The 20,654-nt window shown below is 43.9% G+C and overlaps 1 protein-coding gene across 3 annotated transcripts in view; it reads right to left on the reverse strand.

The window, feature by feature from the left end:
- Positions 1-20,028, reverse strand: part of Brwd1 (bromodomain and WD repeat domain containing 1) — a 146,558-nt gene extending 126,530 nt beyond the window's left edge. For all 3 annotated transcript variants that reach the window (XM_063224524.1, XM_063224525.1, XM_063224523.1), the window contains exons 1-4: positions 19,670-20,028; positions 19,519-19,577; positions 19,398-19,427; positions 19,226-19,285 (exon numbers count right to left, since the gene is read on the reverse strand). In XM_063224524.1, coding sequence (XP_063080594.1) covers positions 19,226-19,285; positions 19,398-19,427; positions 19,519-19,577; positions 19,670-19,718 — 198 coding nt within the window. In that variant the 5' untranslated portion in view covers positions 19,719-20,028. The remainder of the gene's footprint in view (positions 1-19,225; positions 19,286-19,397; positions 19,428-19,518; positions 19,578-19,669) is intronic.
- Between the last annotated feature and the right edge of the window lie 626 nt (positions 20,029-20,654).

The following is a 20,654-nucleotide window of genomic DNA, read 5'->3' on the forward strand; positions in this document are numbered from 1 at the left end:
TCTGAATGGCTTGGGAGCTGCGTGGAGGATTAGTGAAGCACACTTTTGGGTGAGTCACTGAGCTGTGACCTTGGAATCTATTTCCGGCTGCTTCCTCTCTGGTGCTGCCCCCACCTCCCCCGCCCATCTACTTTCTAGCCACTATAAGCAGAGCAGTTTTGCTCCACAATGCCCTTCCACCATGACAGTTCTGTCTTGAACTAGCCGACCATGGCCTGAATCCTTGTCAGGTCCCTTGTACTAGTAGTAGCAAAAGTGACTAATAACACTCCTGCCAAAACTGCCACCTCCAACCTGGGCTGTCTATTCTTGACTTCACACTTTATTCCCCATCTTTCTCTCCTAAGGCCCATGAGACAGACAAATGGAGAAATACTTATATGACAATTCCCAAACTTTACTGAATTACTCAAAGGGACAGGGAAAGAAGACATAAAACAATTAAACCTAAAATGTTCTCCTGAAAGTCTCAACTGTTTACAGATGGGGCCTGAAGAAGACTGAGGGAATCATGGTAATCCCTGGTCAGAGCTGCCTGCTGTTAGGAGGCAGGCAGGCTAGAGGAGTGTGTCACTGGGGTCATGATCTGGAGCATCCTTCTACCACTGTCTCTCCTCTGGCCACTATGAGGGGAACAGTTTTTCTCTGCCATGTTTCTAACTCAGAGCCAGGTAACCATGTACTGAAATCTCTAAAACTGGGAGCCAAAATCAGCCTCTCTACCTTTAAAAATTTTTTTGTACCGGGGATCAAACTCACCACCTCATGCTTCCCAGGCAGATGCTTACACCACTGAGCTAGATCCCCAGCCCAACACTGGAATACTTTTGGAATGATAGATAAGGACAGTGAATCTCAACTGATGGCACCGGTTTAGGAGAATTTACTGAGGCAGTGGGGAAAGAGGTCCGATGAGGAGAACTCTGTAGGTAGACAAGTCATTCCTGCCTGCTGATCTCATATGAGCCCTGGACCACCAGAGATCAGGACCTGATATTCTGGGAATGGTCACAATCAGAGCCCATCAATGTAAATAAATTTGCCTCCAAATCCTGGGTGTCATGTCAGTGTTCTGATTGCTAGAGCAGAAGAACTAAGGAAACAAATGTAAACCACATTTCAGCAATGTGATGTATGCATCAGTCCAGTGAACAGAAAGAAAAAGACTTGTGGTTACTTTTGTCCCCAGAAGGACTGGAAGAAATGCTTAAAGATAAAAATAAGGAAAGTGGTGACAAACTTTAAACAACCTTGCCACCAGTTAGGTGATGCAACTGCTTGGACGGAATCTTTTGGGGGGCGATGGGGGGAGCAGGGATGGGTTGGGTTTCACTATGCAGTTCAGACTGCCATTGAACTCACTTTGTAGCCAGGCTGGCCTCAAACTCACAGTAATCCTCCTGCCTCAGCCTCCCGAGTGCTGGGATTATAAGTGTGTGCCACCATACCTTGCTAGAAAAAATTCTAAGGAGTGTAATTGCTTGTTACCATGTATGAGACCATGAGTTCCCCAGCACAGCAAAAAACAAAATGTACAGGCTGAGACATGAGGATCCTAACTCTAGGCCAACCTCAGCAACTTAGGGAGACCCATTTTCAAAACAAAAAAAATTTAGCCAGGCATGGTGGTGCACATAGTACCCGGTCTCAACAAAACCACAAACAAAAAAACAAGAAAACCAACGAATAAACATACAACCTAACTTTAAAAATTGCGTACGTAGCTGAGTAAGAGGACCTGACTAGCACTGGAAGGCACTGGGTTCACCGCTCTATACCCACCGTCTATCTGTCTCTGTCTCTCTCTCTACACACACACACATACACACACACACACACACACACACACACACACACACACACACACAGGAGGGAAGAAAAGTCCTGAATGCATCCACATCCACCCCAATTCTCTCCCACAGGGCCACAAACCCCAGCAGGGCAGCTCAGGAGAAACCCCCATGGTAAGTGTACTGCACAGCCCCTCCCACCCCCACCCCACAGGCTGACTGTAGGAAACAGAGCAGATGGCAAAGACAGCCAGGGGCAGAACCACAGAGGAAACAAAAGCTGATGACTGAATACAACAGAGCAGGACCTGCAAAGGCTTTAAAAGTCAGCTTCACTAGGAAGGACAGACCTATCAGGAACTTCACCAGAACCAAATCTCAAATTCTGCTGGAAGAAGTCTTGATCTTATCTTCAAAACATGTTTAAGTCAGTAATGAACTGAATCCAACAAAGCCCAGACACCAATAGTTATGAACTGGCCTGGTTCAGCCTCATACTAACAGCCCTTCCCAGGCTCAGTGTGCCACTGGGGCCTCTGCTGCTTTGACACATGAAGTGCCAGCTACCTCCACACAGGCAGCATGACCCCTGGCTCAGCAGAAGATGCCAGCCACTGTACCTTGCAACTATTTCTTCTGGCCTCTTCTATCCTTCCTCTGAGACTGTAGTTACACATGAGACTACACGCTAACATCCCAGTTACAAACAATCCCCACAACTCCTCCTATGTAGCTGGGATTACGAGTATGTAACGCCTAGGGGGAAGTTGGTTACTGGATGTTAAACCTTGAGCTGTCAAACCTCCTCAGCCCGCTTACCTGTATCTCTTATGCTGAAATGGGGTCTTGCCAAGTCGCTAAATTGCCCAGAGCTCAAACTTGGGATCCTCCTGCCTCAACATCCTAGAGCTTGAACTTAGTATCCTTCTGCCTCAGCATCTCAGAGCTGGAACTTGGGATCCTCTTGCCTTAGCATCCCAGAGTTCTGGGTTTACATGTGCACTTCCATGCCCAACTGCTTAGAACCTGCTGATCTTCTGATGTCTCACGGTGCCATACTGGAGAGACCACCATGAGAAGGAACTGAAGGTGGCCAACAGTCAGTTGAGGAACTAAACCTCAACCCAACAATTCCCTCCAGGAACAAATACTGCAAAAACTGAGCATGGAGACCCATCATTCCCCAGACAAACCTGTACAAGTCCCAGCTTGGGTCAACAGTCCGTCTGCAATCCTGAGAAAGAACAAGACAGTGGGTGCCCCCAAGCTGTTCCTGGACCCTTTATGAGAGAATGATCATCTTTAAATCACTAAATACTGGAATAATTCACATGGCACAAGAAATGACTACAGCACATCACAGGAAAGAGCAATAATAAAATATATTTGGTAGTCTGGGGATCAAATCCAGGGCCTTGCACATGCCAGGCAAGCACGCAACCACTGAGTTATAGCTCCAGTCCAAAAATGAAAACTGTAAAAAGTGGCCAGATGAAAACAACACATCTGACCGAGGCCTTGGAAAGGTGTCTAGGACAGGTGACCGAAATCCAAAAGCTTCACCAAATGGGGATCCAAGTGCCCCACACCCTGATTTGGTCTCTGTTCTTACTCCCTTAAGCCTTCCTGTTAAAAGCACACAATACAGGACAGGCTGTTTTAAAACGTCTTCAGAGTAGTAATAACAATACTACTAAATACAAGTCTTCAAAATTCAGGCAACTGTGAGACTACAGGAGTCTTTAACTAACATGAATGAAGATACACACGTGTATCCTCATGTACACACACAAGCATTACATAAACCTTACATTGCTACATCCATCATACGTACACACCAGAATACACTACAACTCCACAGCGAGCAAGTCTGTTTGTTCTGTGGTACTGAGAACTAAACCCCAGACATCCAGGGGCGCTCTAGCACTGAGCTACAGCCCCACCTAAGTGATTCTTTTTAATTTTGAGACAGACTCATTAAGTTGCTCATGCTGGCATCAAACTTGAGACCCTCCTGCTTCAGCATCCTCAGTAGCTGCAAATATAATCAGGCACCATCAGACCTGGCTAAAAAAGTTTCATTTTATGATAAGGCCAAACACATGTTTCAAACTAAAATTTAAAAAAAAAAAAAAAAAAAAAAAAGGTCATTTTCTTTTTTTTTTTTCTTTTTTTGTCTTTTTCCTTTTTTATCGGTACCGGGGATCAAATTCACGACTGCCTGCTTGCAAGGCAGACGCTTATGCCGCTGAGCTAAATCACCAGCCCCCAAAAATGGTCATTTTCATCAATAACATTTCATTAAAAGGAACACCAAAATAAATTCTGCAGACCGAAAAAAAAAATTATCAGAAATAAAACTCATAGAACTGCAAGAATTCAAAGTACTAGAAAAAAATATATAAATAAGCAAGTGAATATTAACTTTTTAAAATATTAACTTTAAAACAACAGCAGTTAACAATCTGATAAATTTATCATATAGACAAAAGTAGAATATGATTAACAGTACAAAGGACAAAAAAGTGACAACTAAAACTACTAATTTCCTTTATCTGGGAAATATTAAAGGAACTGAGTTAAATAGTTACACACATTGTAATCTCTGGGAAAACAACTGAAAGGGTAAGAGGATATGTAACTAAAAAGAAATGCAAAAAAAATAAAAATAATATTATGACTAAACCCAAAGAAACTGAGCAAAAAGAAAAAAATAGTTGGCAGCTATGGCATCACACACCTGCAACCCCACCTATTCCAGAGGCTGAGGCAGGAAGATTAAGAGTTCAAGGCCTGCCTAGACAACTTGCCAAACTGTCTCAAATTTTAAACAGGTCATGGGATACAGCTTACTGATAGAGTGCTTGTGGCACGAGACCCCTGGTTCTATTCCTAGCATTACAAAAAATAATACTAAATGGTTCACAATATGCACAAAAAAGGATAAATGCAGTGAACACTGTGTTTATCACTGAACACTGCATTTATGTCTCAAAGCACATTGTACCCCACTGAACATGTGTAATTATGTCCATTTAAAACAGAAGTAAGATAAACAGCAGTTAATAGAATTAAGCCCGGCCCGGGGATTTAGCTCAACAGTGTAACTGCCTGCCTGGCAAGCGCAAAGTCATGAGTTCCATCACTGGTACCAAACAAAACAAAATAAGCAAATAGAATTAAGCCTAATTAAAATAAAGAGCATTAAATAAAAATGACCTAAACATAACTGAGAAAATGTGTAATAAAACTACATACTGTTTACAAGAGAAACATTAAGTATGAGAACATGGAAAGAATGAAAGTTAAAGGACAGGAAAAAAAAAAGTACTATGCTACTGCTAAGCACAAGCTGAGGCAAGAGGACCCCAAGTTCAGGCCAGCCTGGTCAGGTCAGTGAGAGAAGGTGAGACCCCCAATCTCAAAAATAAAAAGTAAGAAAAGGGCTGGGGATGTAGCACACGAAAAGAGTCTAGATCCAATCTTGAGTCCAGAAACCAAAGAAAAGAGAAGAGAAAAGGAAAAAAGAGGAGGGAAAAAGGGCAGGGAAGAAGTGAGGAAACTGGTAAGACTCAACGGGAATTTTGAAGACCTGCAATGTCTCCAATGTTTTGGTTTTGTCAGTTTTGTTCTTTACTGTTTGGTTCAATTTTATTATAACTGATGATATAGGCAATTCTATTAGAGATAGCGGGAGGCATTATGGTAACCATTGTTGATCACCTTGTATTGTTTTTACATTATCTATTATGTCCACCCTTTTGATTTGACCGACTCTGTTCTGTTATGTCACATTTGGTTTTACTCTCTTCCAAAAAAGTAATAAGAACCGTGGGAGCAATAAAACCCAAAATGTGTAATAATCATTGTACAAAAGAGAGGGAAAGAAAGTGCTCTAAATGATATAACTGCATGTATATTTAAGTGTATAAGAGAGAAAATGATATCACTGAGTTTTATTGGATCATTGAACACAACTGTTTGCAGTATCATTGTTGGAATGTCCACTTTACAAGCTTTAATTTTGTGACTTGAACAATCATTTCTAAGATGACAATATGTAATCCATTAACTAGTGATTTCCTACTGTTTATTTTTTTCTGTAAATCTGTATAACTTGTACCCTTTCTCTGTTTTTTTTTTTCCTCCTTAAATAAAATTAAAAAAAAAAAAAAAGACTCAACAGGAAGCAATGCAGACTTTAAGGCAAGCAGAGGCATTTTCTAATTTTTTTTTTTTTTTTTTTTTTAAGTCTTTGAGACAGGATCTCATAATGCAGTTCAGGCTGGCCTTGAGCTCACTTTGTAGCTCAGACGGTCTCAAACTCGCAAGGATCCTCCTGCCTCAGCCTTCTGAGTGCTGGTATTACAGGCGTGAGCCACCACGCCTGGCACATTTTCTAATTTTAAAAACAAGGGTCAGCTAAACTTGTCATGTGCCTAGTAAAAAAATTCAAAATTCAAAAAGACAAATCCACGATCCACAGTTGGAAATTTTAACAACTCCTGCTCAGAAACCAACAAGCTGCCAAAAATGCGTAAGAACACAGATGATCTGAAACAAAACAGAAGCCCAAGGACTTTTAGCCCTTAGGTACAAATAACTGTTGTGATCAGGTGAGGCTAGGGAACTAAAGTAACTACTGAACTCCTCACAGAGCACAGGCAAGACCATGGGACTCCCCAACACTGAAACAGCGAGTACACAGCCTGCTACCATGGATTCCTCCTACATGGCAGGAACCCATAAATGGGTGGGCATTCCACCCTTCATCCAGCCACTAGCACTCACAAGGAGAAGATGCTACGGACAGAAAGTGACAGAAAACTCAATGATTATCTTTACTGTTATATCAGCATTGCTATTACTGCTTCACTGTTACTGCACATGTATAGTAAAACTTCCTTTCTTGTATGTTTACAATGACTTCTGACACAATTTTTATTATCTGTAAAACAGAACAAAAATCTGGGGGGGGGCTGGGGATTTAGCTCAGCAGCATAAGCACCTGCCTTGCAAGCAGGCAGTCCTGAGTTCGATCCCTGGTACCGATAAAAACGAAAAAGACAAAAAAAATCTGGTGTCAAGATGAAGTAATTTGTTGCTTGGACACTAAGGCAGGAAAATTATTTCTCCACTTTCATTTCTCATCACACTGCCATCGTTAGTATTCTGTGGGTTATCCATGAAATGCTTACACAGTGACAGGTCTCTCCCATCAACTATAAAAAAAATGCAGACTCCATAAAGGAAAGCAATCACACTCAGGATAAAAGGATCTTTAGAATCCCACCATGAAACTGAAACAGTTACAGGATGAGGTACAGTACCTGGGAGGGGCAGAATGGTGATGTGTCATTAACCCCAGTCCTCAGGAGGCTGGGGCAGGAGGACTGTCATGAGTTCAAGGCCCGCCTGAATTCCATGGTTCAAAGTGAGACCCATCTCAAAAATTAACAAGATGGGGGCTAGGGATTTAATTCAGAGGCATAAGCACCTGCCTTGGAAACAGGCAGTCGTTAGTTCAATCCCCAGAACCAATAAAAAGGAAAAAGACCACAAAAAAAAAAAAAAAAAATTAACAAGATAGGGGGCTGAGGATTTAGCTCATCGGCATAAGCGCCTGCCTTGCAAGCAAGCAGTCGTGAGTTCGATCCCTGGTACCGATAAAAACGAAAATGACCAAAAAAAAAAAAAATTAACAAGATAAAATAATAAATAGTAAGAGGCTTTGCTACAAAAAAAGATTCAATCTGAGACTCAAGTAGATGCTATGCATCCCTATCTAGTTCCAACTCTTGGCCCAGTCATCTGTCACGCTTGACCCCTAAAATCCTCTAGCTTTCAGATGGGGACACTGTTCCATTTTTGGCTACGGAGGTGATTAATAATTCAAAAAGATTGATAAGCCAAAAATGAAGTAAAAAGGCAGCGATGTACACATACAAGTCATGTCTATTCTGATGTAGTGACAAAACTGTAATACCTGAATGAATTTTATTTAACATAATAGACCTTACAAAACAAATTTGAACTATTCTATTTATAGGAGTTAAATCCTCAGAAAGAACACATTTACTCCCATTTGATTCAGTACCTGTGTGATATGACCATATACATGGAATTACACATTTTAGGAATAAATTCTTAGTTAACAAATTAAAATTCAAAATGTATAGCTAGGGGCTGGGGATTTAGCTCAGCGGCATAAGCACCTGCCTTGCAAGCAGGCAGTCATGAGTTCGATCCCGGTACCAATAAAAATGAAAAAGACAAAAAAAAAATGTATAGCTGTTTAATCACTGGATTTGTAAATAAAATTCCTAATTGAAGATTTAAGAGAAATAACGCTAAAGCTAGAGGCTAATTTCAGTACTGTAATTCATCTTGTTCTGTTTTGTTTGAAACAGGCACTCACTATGTATTCAGGCTACTCACTATGTAGTCCTGGCTGGCTACAAACTCAGTGATTCTGCTTGCCTCAGCCTCCCAAGTGCTGGGATTACAGGCGTGCACCACCATATTCAACCCAAGTAACTTTTACATTCAAACCAAGTACCTTTTCTAAGTATTTCTCACACACAAGTCCTACCCCAAACACTTCTTAGTGACAACAAACTCTCCATGATACACTATAATGTAAGGATGATCTTTTTCTTTCTGCCTTTTTCAGCTTCCATTTTTGGCCAGAGACTGGCCTGTAAAAACAAATCATGTTACTCAAGCCCTAAATCTCTTAATATGCACTAATAAATAAATATACAAGAGAAAATACAATCTGAATCCCCAGCCCAGCAGCAGCGGGTCTCTTTTTTTCTAGTAAGCGCCTCCTTTACAAACCTAGCACCCTTTATGCCTAACAGAATAGTTCTATGGCTTTCTCTTTCTTCATTTGTTATGTATCATCAACGTTCCAACTAAACTCTAGGGATTAATAGGTCCAACTGCTAGCGCAGGATTAGCTGTTGAGAGGTTCCTACTTTCAATTCTTCTGAGAAAGCAGAAGTACCAAGAGGATTTTTGCTCCCAAATACAGGTTTGACAAACAAACAGCATGGTCAAAACCTAAACTGTAGTTTTATAAATAATTCTATCAGAAGAACTTGAAAAGCTTTAATAAGCTACTTCTGCCTAGCCCCGTCCCCGGCCGCCTCCAAAAGTCCCGGCACCTAGAGCACAGCAAGCTCCCCAGGGGATTCAAACCTCCCAGGGGTTCTCCCCAAAGGATCAGAACCACTGAGAGTAAGGAATAAGTTAACGAAAAAACCACCAAACAAATCCAAAATGTGACAAATGTCTCTTCAATAAATCAGAGGCAAGAAAAGGAAAAAAACTAAGAAAGAACAGGAGGTAGTGATACAGCCCTCTAACTCAGGCTACTCCTGAGGCAGCAGGGTCACAAATTCAAGGCCAGCCTGAGCAACTTGGCAAAACCCTGTCCGAGGATGCAGTTCAGTAACAGAGTGCTTAACCATTCCCTGTGAGATTCTGGGTTCAGCCAGGCAGAGAGAGAAACAATGAAAAGAGTTAATATACACCAGGCACGGCAGCACATGCCTCCGCGCCCAGATTGGGATAATGGGCCAGAAGATCACAAATTCAAGCTCAGCCAGGGCAACTCAGCAAGACTGAAGGTCTAAATGTAAAGACAGTCAGAGAACAAAAAGAAAATACGAATATGAACTCTGAAATACTGGCACTCAGTGGGTTAAAAAAAGGTCTTTTCTCTCCCCCAACCTGAGAACCCAAAGCCCTGGTTATACTAGACATGCCCACCAACTACGCTATATTCCCAGCAAAAAAAACACTCCTTTCTAGAACTGCAGTCTAATGAATTACGAAATGGAAGCAATGTTTGTAATTTCCTTTAAAATATTCCAACATGAGGGGCTAGGGATTTACCTCAGTGGCAAAAGCACCTGCCTGGCAAATGCCAAGTCATGAATTCGATCCCAGGTACCCCCCCCCCCAAAAAATTCCAACATGAGCTGCACATAGTAAGTAGCCCATTCTGGTACTCCTGACATTCAGGAGTCTCAGGCAGAAGGATCCCGAGTCTGAAGCCAAACCAGGCTATATGGTAACACCTTGTCTCAAAATTTTAAAAAAAAGAGAGAGAAGGCAAGAGAAGAAAAGAAATATCTCACCATAAGTCAGGTATAGTGGCATATTTCTGCAACCTAGCTACTTGGCAAGCTAATGCAAAAAGCTCTCAAGTTTCAAGACCAGCTTAGAAAATGTGTTCAGGCCCCACTTCAAAATTTAAAACGGGACTCAATTCTTGTGCCATACTTAAGAGTCACTCTTCTGACCTTTTTCCACTGCCCTGCTCCCAAGAAGTAACAGTTTACGACAGTATTTGGTCTAAGGCGATTCTCTCTTCTTCTATGGCTATTGGATTTCAGAACCAAGCTTCCAGAATGGTGAAGTTTCCCCACCCTTAGACCAGTCCCAGGTGCTTCTAATAGAATTATTTATGGAACCACAATTTATCTGAAGTTTTGACTATGCCTGTTTGCTCAACCTGCATTTGGGAGCAAAAATCCTCTTGGTACTTCTGCCTTCTCAGAAGAACTGAAACAGGAACCGCTCAATACCTAACCCTGCATTAGCAAGGTCAGATAAGCTTACCTTCACTTATCACTGGGCCTTATTCTTAAAAACTGCCCTAGATTTAATCCTGAAGCCCTCAAAGAATGTACAAGTTTTAGTCCAAGTTTATGTGCCTGTTAGTTTGTAGGCAGAACTGGAAATTAACTCCTCTTACTTCTCTCTCCCCCCAAGAACGATGCTGAATGGTTTTTACAGCACAGAGCAAACTGACTGACTTGTATAGCACAGTTAAGTTCACTGATAGAACACAACATTCCTAGAGAACCTTGTGAATTTAATACAGTTTTAAATGGAAACAGGTACTAAGGAATAGGAGGGCCCCGTCCCCAGAGGACAGCCTCTAGGGTCAGGACTTCTCTCTAGAAGATCTCCCCAGCCCCGCCACTATTCTCAGAGACACGGCTAACTGAGGCTCTAGCTAAGGAAGCCCTACAGCTAAGCACGGTCCAAGGGTCACAGGATCGCAGGGAAGGGGCCCAGGTGCTGACCCAGTTCTGCCACTTCCTTGCGCCTCCAGTCTGCCCCCACTGGCACTCTAGGGTGGGGTCTAGGGGACACCTCATAACGGACAGACCTTCTTCCCCTTGCTTCTTCTCAAAATGGCTAAAACCTTTCGCTGGTAACATCTGCAGGGGCAAGCCTCTTCCCTACTGTGAGGAACTCACGCTGAGCTCCAAAGAGTGCAACCTGCTCTCTTTCTGCCCCCAACCTGGCCTGCACACCCCCCCCCAAGAGTTAAAAGTACCCCTATAAGTCTGTCCCTTCAGAGGGAAGGGTCACAGGTGGCTATCAGCTGTGACTACCAAACAACCATGGCTATGAAGGCAACAAGGAGCAGCCTGCACAGCTGGGCATTCCTCGGCCTGGGGCTGTCTCAAAAGGTCTTGGCTTTCACAGGTGTGAAACATTTTTACTCTTTCTGATTCTCACTACAAGCAATCTATTAACTGACTTACAAAAATTTCTGACTAGGGGCTGGGGATTTAGCTCAGTGGCATAAGTGTCTGCCTTGCAAGCAGGCAGTCGTGAGTTCAATCCCCGGTACCGATAAAAAAAGAGAAAGCCCAAAAAAAAAAAAGTTCTGACTAGTCTACTTATGGCTACAAGCCTAAAAACCATGAAAGACTATTATTCAACTTGGCCAAACACACCTGACTGCACTCTGGTCTGGAAACAATCGTCTTAGTGTGCCTGCCTGTCTCTGTTCTGTCAATCTGTGACTGACTGGTTCCAACATCCCAAGCTGTTTTGTTTGAGCTCAGTTTTTTTCTTCTTACTGCCTCTCTGCATTTTAAAATCTTTGTGTCTACAACTTAAGTTGGCTAGTTATAGATAACTATCCTTAAAAGTAAGGACATGCTTCCACTCAGGTTTCCAGCTACTCAAATGACATTAAGACTGGTTTCACAAGTGCAATGCATATTGTTGTCTGTGTACAGTAACTCAGGAATCTTTCACTGGTTAAGAATAATGTGTTCTGTCGTTCTCACAGGTCATCTAAAAGTTGGCAAGGTAATTCCTTTGGGCTGAAGGAAAAATATTGACACAGGATTTGATGAATAAAGGAGTAGCTTCCTACAAACATTTATTCCAGTCTTTGTTCAACTAAGGGGAGGGACCCCAATAATTCCCATAGCCTATGGAATACAGATTCCCAGTAAAGGTTGCTAAATAGGGCCAGGGATTTAGCTCAGCGGCATAAGAACCTGCAAGCAAACTCAAGATCATGATTTCGATCCCCGGTACCAAAAAAAAAAAGATTGCTAAACATATTATGTTATGTTTACACAGGTTATCATCAAAAAGTTAAACTTCCGGTGGATAAAACAGTAAGGTTTTATTAAAAGATGCTCTCAGGGACTGAGGACATAGTTTAGTGGCAAAGCACCTGCCTGGCAAGCCCAAGGTCATGAGTTTGATTCCTGTACAAAAAAAAAAAAAAAAACTCTTGGTACAAAACTAAGAGACAAACATTTCATATAGCTGTGACACTCATTACTGCTCATTTCAGTGTACTAAATGCACTCATGCCTTCCAGGTCTACAGGTCTTCTAAAATGTAAAACTAGCATTATTTATGGTAATAATCTTTTATTTTACACTCATATCTGCCTTTCTTTTATGCTCCAGGTACATGTCAAGCCAACATGAAGTCACCAGTCAAATGATACATTTTTTAAACTTATGTGATACGTAGATTACATGTGTCACTATACTTAAGAGATGCTCAGACACTGAGCAGTCCAAACAATAGTATTAAAAACTTCCAAGGTACATTTATAGACAGGTGCATTCTCCTTGGCTGGCATCCTACTGAAGGATAACAAATTAGATGAGTTTGTGTCATTTAATGTGATCACACAGGAAAGTCAGACTGAAAAAGCCATTCTATACTAAGATGGATATTTAAGAGTGCCACAACGATGTCATCATCATCATCATGTCATACTGTGTGGCTCCTGATAGCAAGTTTTCTTGCAAAACCATACAACTATTGTCTTTTAACATTCTGCAAGTAGTCAGCTACTACCACCACTGCTGAGAAGAAGTAACAGTACTGTTTATACTTTATTTTTCAAAGTGCTTGATAGTCAAATGGGATTATAAGTTACGTTCACTGCTCCCTCCGTAACAGTGATATAACTTCTTTTCTGTGTGTTTAACGACTTCCAAGTCGTTAAACCCAAAACTAGAAAGGTAATCAAACTAAAAAGACCGCCAATATTTTGGCCCTACCCCTCCAAGTTCAATGAGGACCCAGGACATGATGGAATCTTTTCTACAGTATCATACAACTTTGGTGAGACACCCAACCTCGTGAGCAGAGCAACTTAGACCCCAGAGGACAGGAATCAACAAATGTGTAGTGTGCCAAAAGAAGGGTCACTAAAGAGGGAAAAGTTTCCCACAATTTCACAGAAAACTACATAGTCAAGCAAGACCACAACCCATCCTGCCAGCTGACACTGACAGAGGAGCTTGAGAGGCTCTGTACGTGGTTCTAAAAGTAATGCTGTAGAGACTTCAATGAATTGACAGAGAGAGGCTAATTTTGATTAACACAGGTCTGGCTTTAATTTGGTCTTAAACACCCAGCAGAAAAGGATAACCAAAAGACCTACGAAAACAGTACCACAGTAATAGAAGTTAGATATAAAAAGGGCCTCCGTTTGCTCGCCTCTCCTAGCAGTTTCCTGCTACATCAATAGCTGATAATGGCAGTGATTCGTTAAAGAAAAAACACTGTGAAATCTGTAAAAGTTCAGTAAGTCTTTAAATCCTTTAGCTAAAACTGACCTTCAGTATCACCAAATTCTCCACCTACTTACAGGTGAAACTCAGGGACTCCAAATAAGCAACACCGGCTCTAGAGATCACCTCCATCAGGAGGGGCCTAGGAGCCAGCGGTCACAAGTGCTCTTCTGGCCCTGGAAGAGCAGTTTCTGGATGCGGCTTAGTGCTCACACTCTGATCACACAAGCTTTAATTTCCTGGAAAGTTTATTTATTCCTGCCTAGCAGCTGCCAAACATGACAAATGTTCCAGATGCCTTCTGCTAGGATCCACTAGATGGATCTCACAGAGGGAGTTCATAGCTGCTCCACTGCAACACGACTCCTAGCAGGGCACTTAGGTTAGCTCTCTGCAGGTCTGACTGCAGTCTCCCCTACGCAGCCTTCTCAGCTCAAAGCAGCTGATGGAAACTACACCTGTTCTCCCCTAACTGCATTTAGAGATACCTCTTTAGAGGGAGAAAATTACAGAGAGCTAAGTTAGGGAGAAACACAGCAGGCAGTCAGACAGGGCGGGGCCCTTGAGGAAGTTGGTGCAAAAGACAGGAACACAGCAAGACTGGGACTGGAGACAGCTCTGAAGATGACTCCCAGTGGCTACATGCACATACTTCCCGGAAGACACGCAGAAGCTGGAGACTTGAGATCACTGGGAGATTTCCTCTCCTCTGAGGTTTCCCACTATCTCAAGTAGACGTGGGTCATCTCTGCCACCAAGACTAAGACCACTAAGACTAAAACTAAAGACACAACTACAGATTATTGACCAAGGTTAACGATGTCACCCATATGCCTGGCTACCACTGATCAATATTACCTAAGCAACTATACTTGCAATTTTACTGGTTAATCATAATTTGGACCCATGCTCCACCTGCTTCACAATATTTTGCTCTATAAAACTTTCAAACAGGCTTACTAACAACCATTTGGGCTCTCTCCTGTCTCTGAGGAGTTATTCCTATTCTCCATTCTATCCCCCAAAATTTTCCTACTCTTAAAAAAAAAAATTTAAAGAGGGCTCAGTGAGGGGGCTGGGGATTTAGCTCAGCAGCATAAGCGCCTGCCTTAAAAGCAGGCAGTCGTGGGTTTGATCCCTGGTACCGATAAAAACGAAAAAGCCCAAAAAAAAAAAAAGAGGGCTCAGTCAGAAGCCCTGGACCCCATACCACTACCACTAAAGAAACTAACAGCATTGGTCCCGGGTTTCGGCACCAAAAAAAAAAAAACTTAACAGCAGAATAACCAATAAAATGAACAGCCACATGGAATCTGCCCCATAACATAGTAGAGAAAGACAAGAGATGCACTATTCTTTGATTAACTAAAGCTAAACAGCAGGTATCTGGTGGGTAGTTCATGTTCCATCTTTCTGTTTGAAAATTTCATTGATAATGTATAATTTAACTATCTCAAGTAAGCCTGTTGTGGTACACACATATAATCTCAGCATTTCAAGGAGGCTGAGGCAGGAGGGCTACATATTCAAACCCAGTCCACTCAGGGAAGTGCACGCTTATAATTCCAATTTATAAGAGGCTGAGACAGAAGGATGGCCAGGAGTTCAAGGCCAGCTGGGCTACACAAAGAGACTTTGTCTCAAAAAAAAATACAAACCACCAATAAAAGTTCAGAATGAAGGGGCTGGGGATTTAGCTCAACGGCATAAGCACCTGCCTTGCAAGCACGCAGTCATGAGTTCGATCCCCGGTACCAATGAAAAGATAAAAAAAAAAAAAGTTCAGAATGTATAAAAAACTCAAAAAAGTCAGTCTTCCCAGATTTAAAGACCCAATCCAAAAATGGGCATCTGAGATGAACACATACTTCTCAGATAAAGAAATACAATCAGCAAATAAATACATTAAAAAATATTCAACAATACTTGGTCATTTAAGAGATGCAAACTAAAACAACACTGAGACTCCACTTCACCCCAGAAAGAATGGCTAGTATTAAGAAATCAACCAATACAAACGCTGGAGGGGCTTTGGGGAAAAAAGGAACCCTTTTCCACGGTTGCTGGGAACACAGACTGGTACACCCACTGTGAAAGTCAGTGAGGAGATTTCTCAGAAAACTAGGATTGGGGGTCCCAGTTGATCCAGCTATTCCCCTTCTGGGTATCTTCCCAAAAGAATTAAAAACATCACACCACAGTGATGTATGTACACCCATATTTATAGCAGCACAGTTTATAACAGCCAAATCTTGGAAACTTAAATGTTCATCGACTGAGGAATGGATAAGAAAGACGTGTATTTCTATACAGTGGAGTACTACTCAGCCATAAAGAATGGTAAGCTTGATACCTTTATAGCTAAATGGATGCACTTTGAGAACATACTTATTAGTGAAATAAATAAGGCACACATGTACAAACATTGTATTGTTTCCTTAGTGTGACAAGCTGCAACAAAAAATGTGTGTATGTGTATGTATATTAAAAAAAAAAAAGCATAATGGCCTCCTTTGTCACACAAAACACCTATTCAGAAGAAAATTCAATGCCTCCCCACCTTCATTGAACACCTCTATAGGCTCTGCCTTCCTTTCTACACCTTGTCCCAGACTTTTTGCCCCAGAGAAAATGACCTCAGCCAAAACAACGACTCAGCCCACACCTGCCTTTACTTTAACCCACTGTGAGTTGACATGTGGCTATCTTAAGAAATTTTTGATGTGCTGTAAGGTTTGGGTTTTTTGCACGTGGATATCCAGCTGTTCCAGTATAGTCATTGAATACAATCCTTTCTCCACTTAATTGCTTTTACATCTTTGCCAGAAATCAGTTGTCTGTTACGTGGGTGTCTACTCCGGGCCTTCGTATTGGTCCCTTGGTGGTTTGTCTATCTTGGTATCAATGCCATTTTGTCATGAATGTTGTAATTTTGTGATAAGTCATGGGATTGGGGAGGGTTGGAGCTCTGATTTTGTTTCTTTATCAAAGTTGTTTAGATCATTCTGAGTCTTTTGTATTTCTCAGCAACTTAATCAAAATGTTAATCTTTATGAAAAATGATGTTGACATTTTGAAAAAAAAAAAGTTCAATCTCAGCCTAGGCAACTCTGTACTCTGCAACTCAGTGAGACCCTGACTCAAAAAACAAAAAGTTACTACCCAGGTTCAATTCTTCAGTATAACATCACAAGTGGAAGGAAAAAAACCCCTACTAGAAACCAAATATAACGAACTATAACAATTGCACTTAGAATTCTTTCCTTCAAGTACTAAATTCAGCCAGAATTCTCCAGGAAAAAAAAAAAATACTAAAGTAAAAAGAAGGCTTGGTTTGGAGATCTAGAAGCTGCATATACCCTCTTAAATAAAGTCATTGTAGTCAGGCATGGTGGTACAGGCCTGAATTCCCAGCACTTGGGAGTCTAAAAGCATGAGGATCACAAGTGTGTCTGAGGTCAGCCTGGGCTACAAAGTGAGTTCATTCAAGGCCATCCTCAACTGCACAGCAAGATTCTGTGTTGAAAAAACAAAAACAAAAAAAAATCATTCTATATGGAGGCGGCTCACCAGCAACCACTGGCTGGGAGAAATACCCACCAGACAGCGAACTAGTTTCGTACCAGTGGTAACATCCGGGTCACCATCAAATCTATCATCTGACAAATAACTTAAACTTTAAACAGAATACCTTGGATAAGGTTTCAAGCAGTTCTAACAGCAAAAGCCAAAAAAATGGGTGTTTCTTTTTAAACTTATTTTACAGGTAAATTGGTAATTTTCCGCAGTTACAGCACCATGCTTGTTTCACAAATTAATTTTCCTTATTTTTTTTTTTTTAAAGTTAAGGAATCTTCCTGCCAGACACAGTGGCACACACCTATAATCCTATCGCTAGGGCAAGGCAGGAGGATCACTGAAAGTTTGAGGCCAGCCTGAACAGCACAGTGAAACTCTTATCTCAAAAAAAAAAAAAAAAAATCATAAAGTTAAGGAATTTTCTCTGGTAATTTACTCCAGTATCATATCAAGAACATTTTTCCACTTTTCCATAAAGATATTTTATATTATAAACAAGAGTAAAATAAGGGTGTCTTTAAAATGTTGCCTTAACTTATAAAGTCTTGGGCTGAAAGTGCTCTGAGGTAAAACAGTATTTGCCTAATGGGTGTAGCTTAATGGTAGACCCTACTTATTTACTAGGAAATCACAGGGTTCTATCTCCAGGAGACGCCCTCCCCACAAAAGTCTTCTCGAAATACCAAACTCAAGAAAACAAACAAACATGATGCATCATTTTTAGAACTCAAGCTCCTGAAAAATATTCTCATTTGTTTACTGTTTACTTTTGTAAAAACATTAAGGCACACATTAAAACTTACTGTAAGGGGTTGGGGATTTAGCTCAGCGGCATAAGCGCCTGCCTTACAAGCAGGCAGTCGTGAGTTCGATCCCTGGTACCGATAAAAAGACAAAAAAAAAAAAAAAAAAAAAAAAAAAAAAACTTACTTTAAGGTTACTGCATACTGCTGTGGTAGGGCACTAGCAGGCCTGAGGTTTAGTTAAGACTCCCCGTGGCTCACATACAGCAACACTAAACGAATACGTAAATGTGAACAACAAATTCTGATTTAACTATTTCTTATATTTAACAACATCAATAATAGCCCACTATCTTCTGCCTATTGGTCTTACAACCCAGTAAAAGTTCATTAAGACACTTTTCTGTTTTCCTTATATGAGAGGGGGAATGTGCACTGTCAATTAAAATAACTCCCAAATTGTCAAGAACACTTTCTGAAAGAGTATCTCATTCCACTAAGGACAAACAAATTTCTGCAACTGCTATACTTGTGAATAACGCTGAATTATGGATTTTAAGCGCAACTGAAGAGGTACACAAAACAAAATTTAATCCACGTTAACACTGCTCAAGGGCCTTTTGTGAGCTGTATACCACAAGATCGAGTATAACTCATCAAAGTCAGTCAGCTTCCTAAGGGATTCACACACTGCACGGTGAAAGGCATCCAACGCCCTGGAGTGGCATAGTCACGTACTTTAACACACTGCTAAGCAAAAAAAAGAGGGAAAAAAAAAAAAGCTCAACCCAGAGCAGCGCTCTCCACGGTAGAGATCCGTGACTATTCCTAAGGAACAAGTGGTCGGGAGAGCTGGGCGGGGCAAAACCGAGCTGACCAATCAGAGCACGGCTTACAAGTACTGCCGAGATAGAAGGCGAAGAGAGCGCCCCGCTGAGTGGCTGGCGGCCCGCCCCCGTAGGCGGCCGCACCTGGAGACCCACCCCGGCCGCGGCAGCAGCGCCCCCATCTCCGCCCCGCGCCACCCCCCGGCCGTTTCCTGCCAAAACAAACCCAGACGCCACCAAAAAAAGATAAAAACAAAATAAAATATACCGAAACGAAAAAAATACACGCACAAAACGAAACGTCTGCGGGTGGAAGGCGGAGGTCACCGCCCGCCCTAGGCGCGGCCGCACCGTGCGCTCCCGGAGGGGCGAGGGCAGGGGCGGCGCGCAGGGACGCGGGCGGGGACGCGTCCAGTGCTCACCAATTCCTCGTAGCTCCTGCTGTGCTCGTTGCCTTCCCAGTCCAACCTCTTCGGCAACAGCTGGAAAGACACGACACGCGCGCGAGTGACCACCGAGCCAGCGCGGGGAGGGAGGGGGCGGCGCGGGTCGTGAGTGGGGGCCGTGGGGACGCGCGGAGACGCGAGTACAGACCTGGTACTGCTCCAGCTCCTGCACCAGCACCTGCGGAGAGACGCACGTTCAGCGCTGTGGTCGCCGGCCGGGCCCGGCCCCCACCCTGCCCTCCCGCGCCCCCCGCGGCGGGGACACGCACCTGGGCGGCTCTGCGACAAGGGCCTGCCGATAGGTACCGGGCGATGAGAAAGTAGAGCTCTGCGGGAAGGGTAGAATAGGTCAGGACGGGGGGGCAGGGACGGACAGGACGCGACGGGCCCGCGGAGAGGGGCGGCGCGTCCCCGGCTTACCCGACTCGATGAGGGGCACCGGGCGTCGGGCGGGCGACGGCTCCGCCATGGCCGGGCACGAGGGCGGGAGCAGAGAGAGCGAGCGGGGCGTGTAGGCCGCGCCGAGGCCTGAGCGGGCCGGCGTCCCCTCTCCTCAGGCGCGCGCCGCCGCCGCCATGCCGTGCGCGCCGCCTGCGCGCGTCGCCTCTGCAGAGGCTGGCGGAAGTAGTTCCTCCGCGGGAACGCGAAGTAGTCCCTCTGCAGTGGCGCTGGGCGACGCTGGCCGCCAACGAAAGCAGATCACCCAACTGATTCCTACGTCCCGAGGGGGACGCAGCGGGGACGCGGGAATCCGGGCCAGGAAGCGGCGGCGACAGCAGCACAAATAGGGGAGAAAGGCCGCGGACGGATCCCTGCGCGAGGTGAAGCGACCTGCCTTTGTGCGGCGGCGGCGGAGGCGGCCCAGCTGCGAGAGGCGGGGGCGGAGGTCGCTCTGCGGCCGGGCGGGGGCGGGGCCGGCGGCGGGGGGCGGGGCGGTGACTCTAGAGGAACGCACCGCGGACTCCGGCTGGAGATGAGACGGGCGTGCGCGGGCGCCCCTCGGCCAGTGCCTCGGACGGGACAACTCTGGGCGGGTACCGGAGCCTGCGCCGCGACCCCTGTCGAAGCCCGGAGGACAGGAACATCTCGTGGCCGCGCCGGGCCCGGCCAGCGGGGAAGGGGCGGGACCCCGGCACGGTTCCCTCAGTGCCGGCGACCCTCGGACTCCTGTCCTGTAGCGCTGCGCGAGGACGATGCAGAAGGCCGAGCTGCCGTCCCGCAGCCCCGCAGTCCGTCCCTGCAGCAGGGAGGAAGAGCCTGGTGCCCCGCAGTGTCGTGAGGGGAGTGACCTGGCGGGACTCTGCAAAGGACGGGCCGCATCGGGGGACGGGGTATGGGCCAAGGACGAGAAGGATGTGTCACTGGCGCTCTCGGGAGAAGACAGGACTTGAGGTGGGAACGTGGA

This window comes from Cavia porcellus, unplaced genomic scaffold (genome assembly GCF_034190915.1).
Source record: "Cavia porcellus strain 051 isolate PalLab524CR breed Dunkin Hartley unplaced genomic scaffold, mCavPor4.1 scaffold_15, whole genome shotgun sequence".
Classification (NCBI taxonomy): Eukaryota; Metazoa; Chordata; class Mammalia; order Rodentia; family Caviidae; genus Cavia; species Cavia porcellus.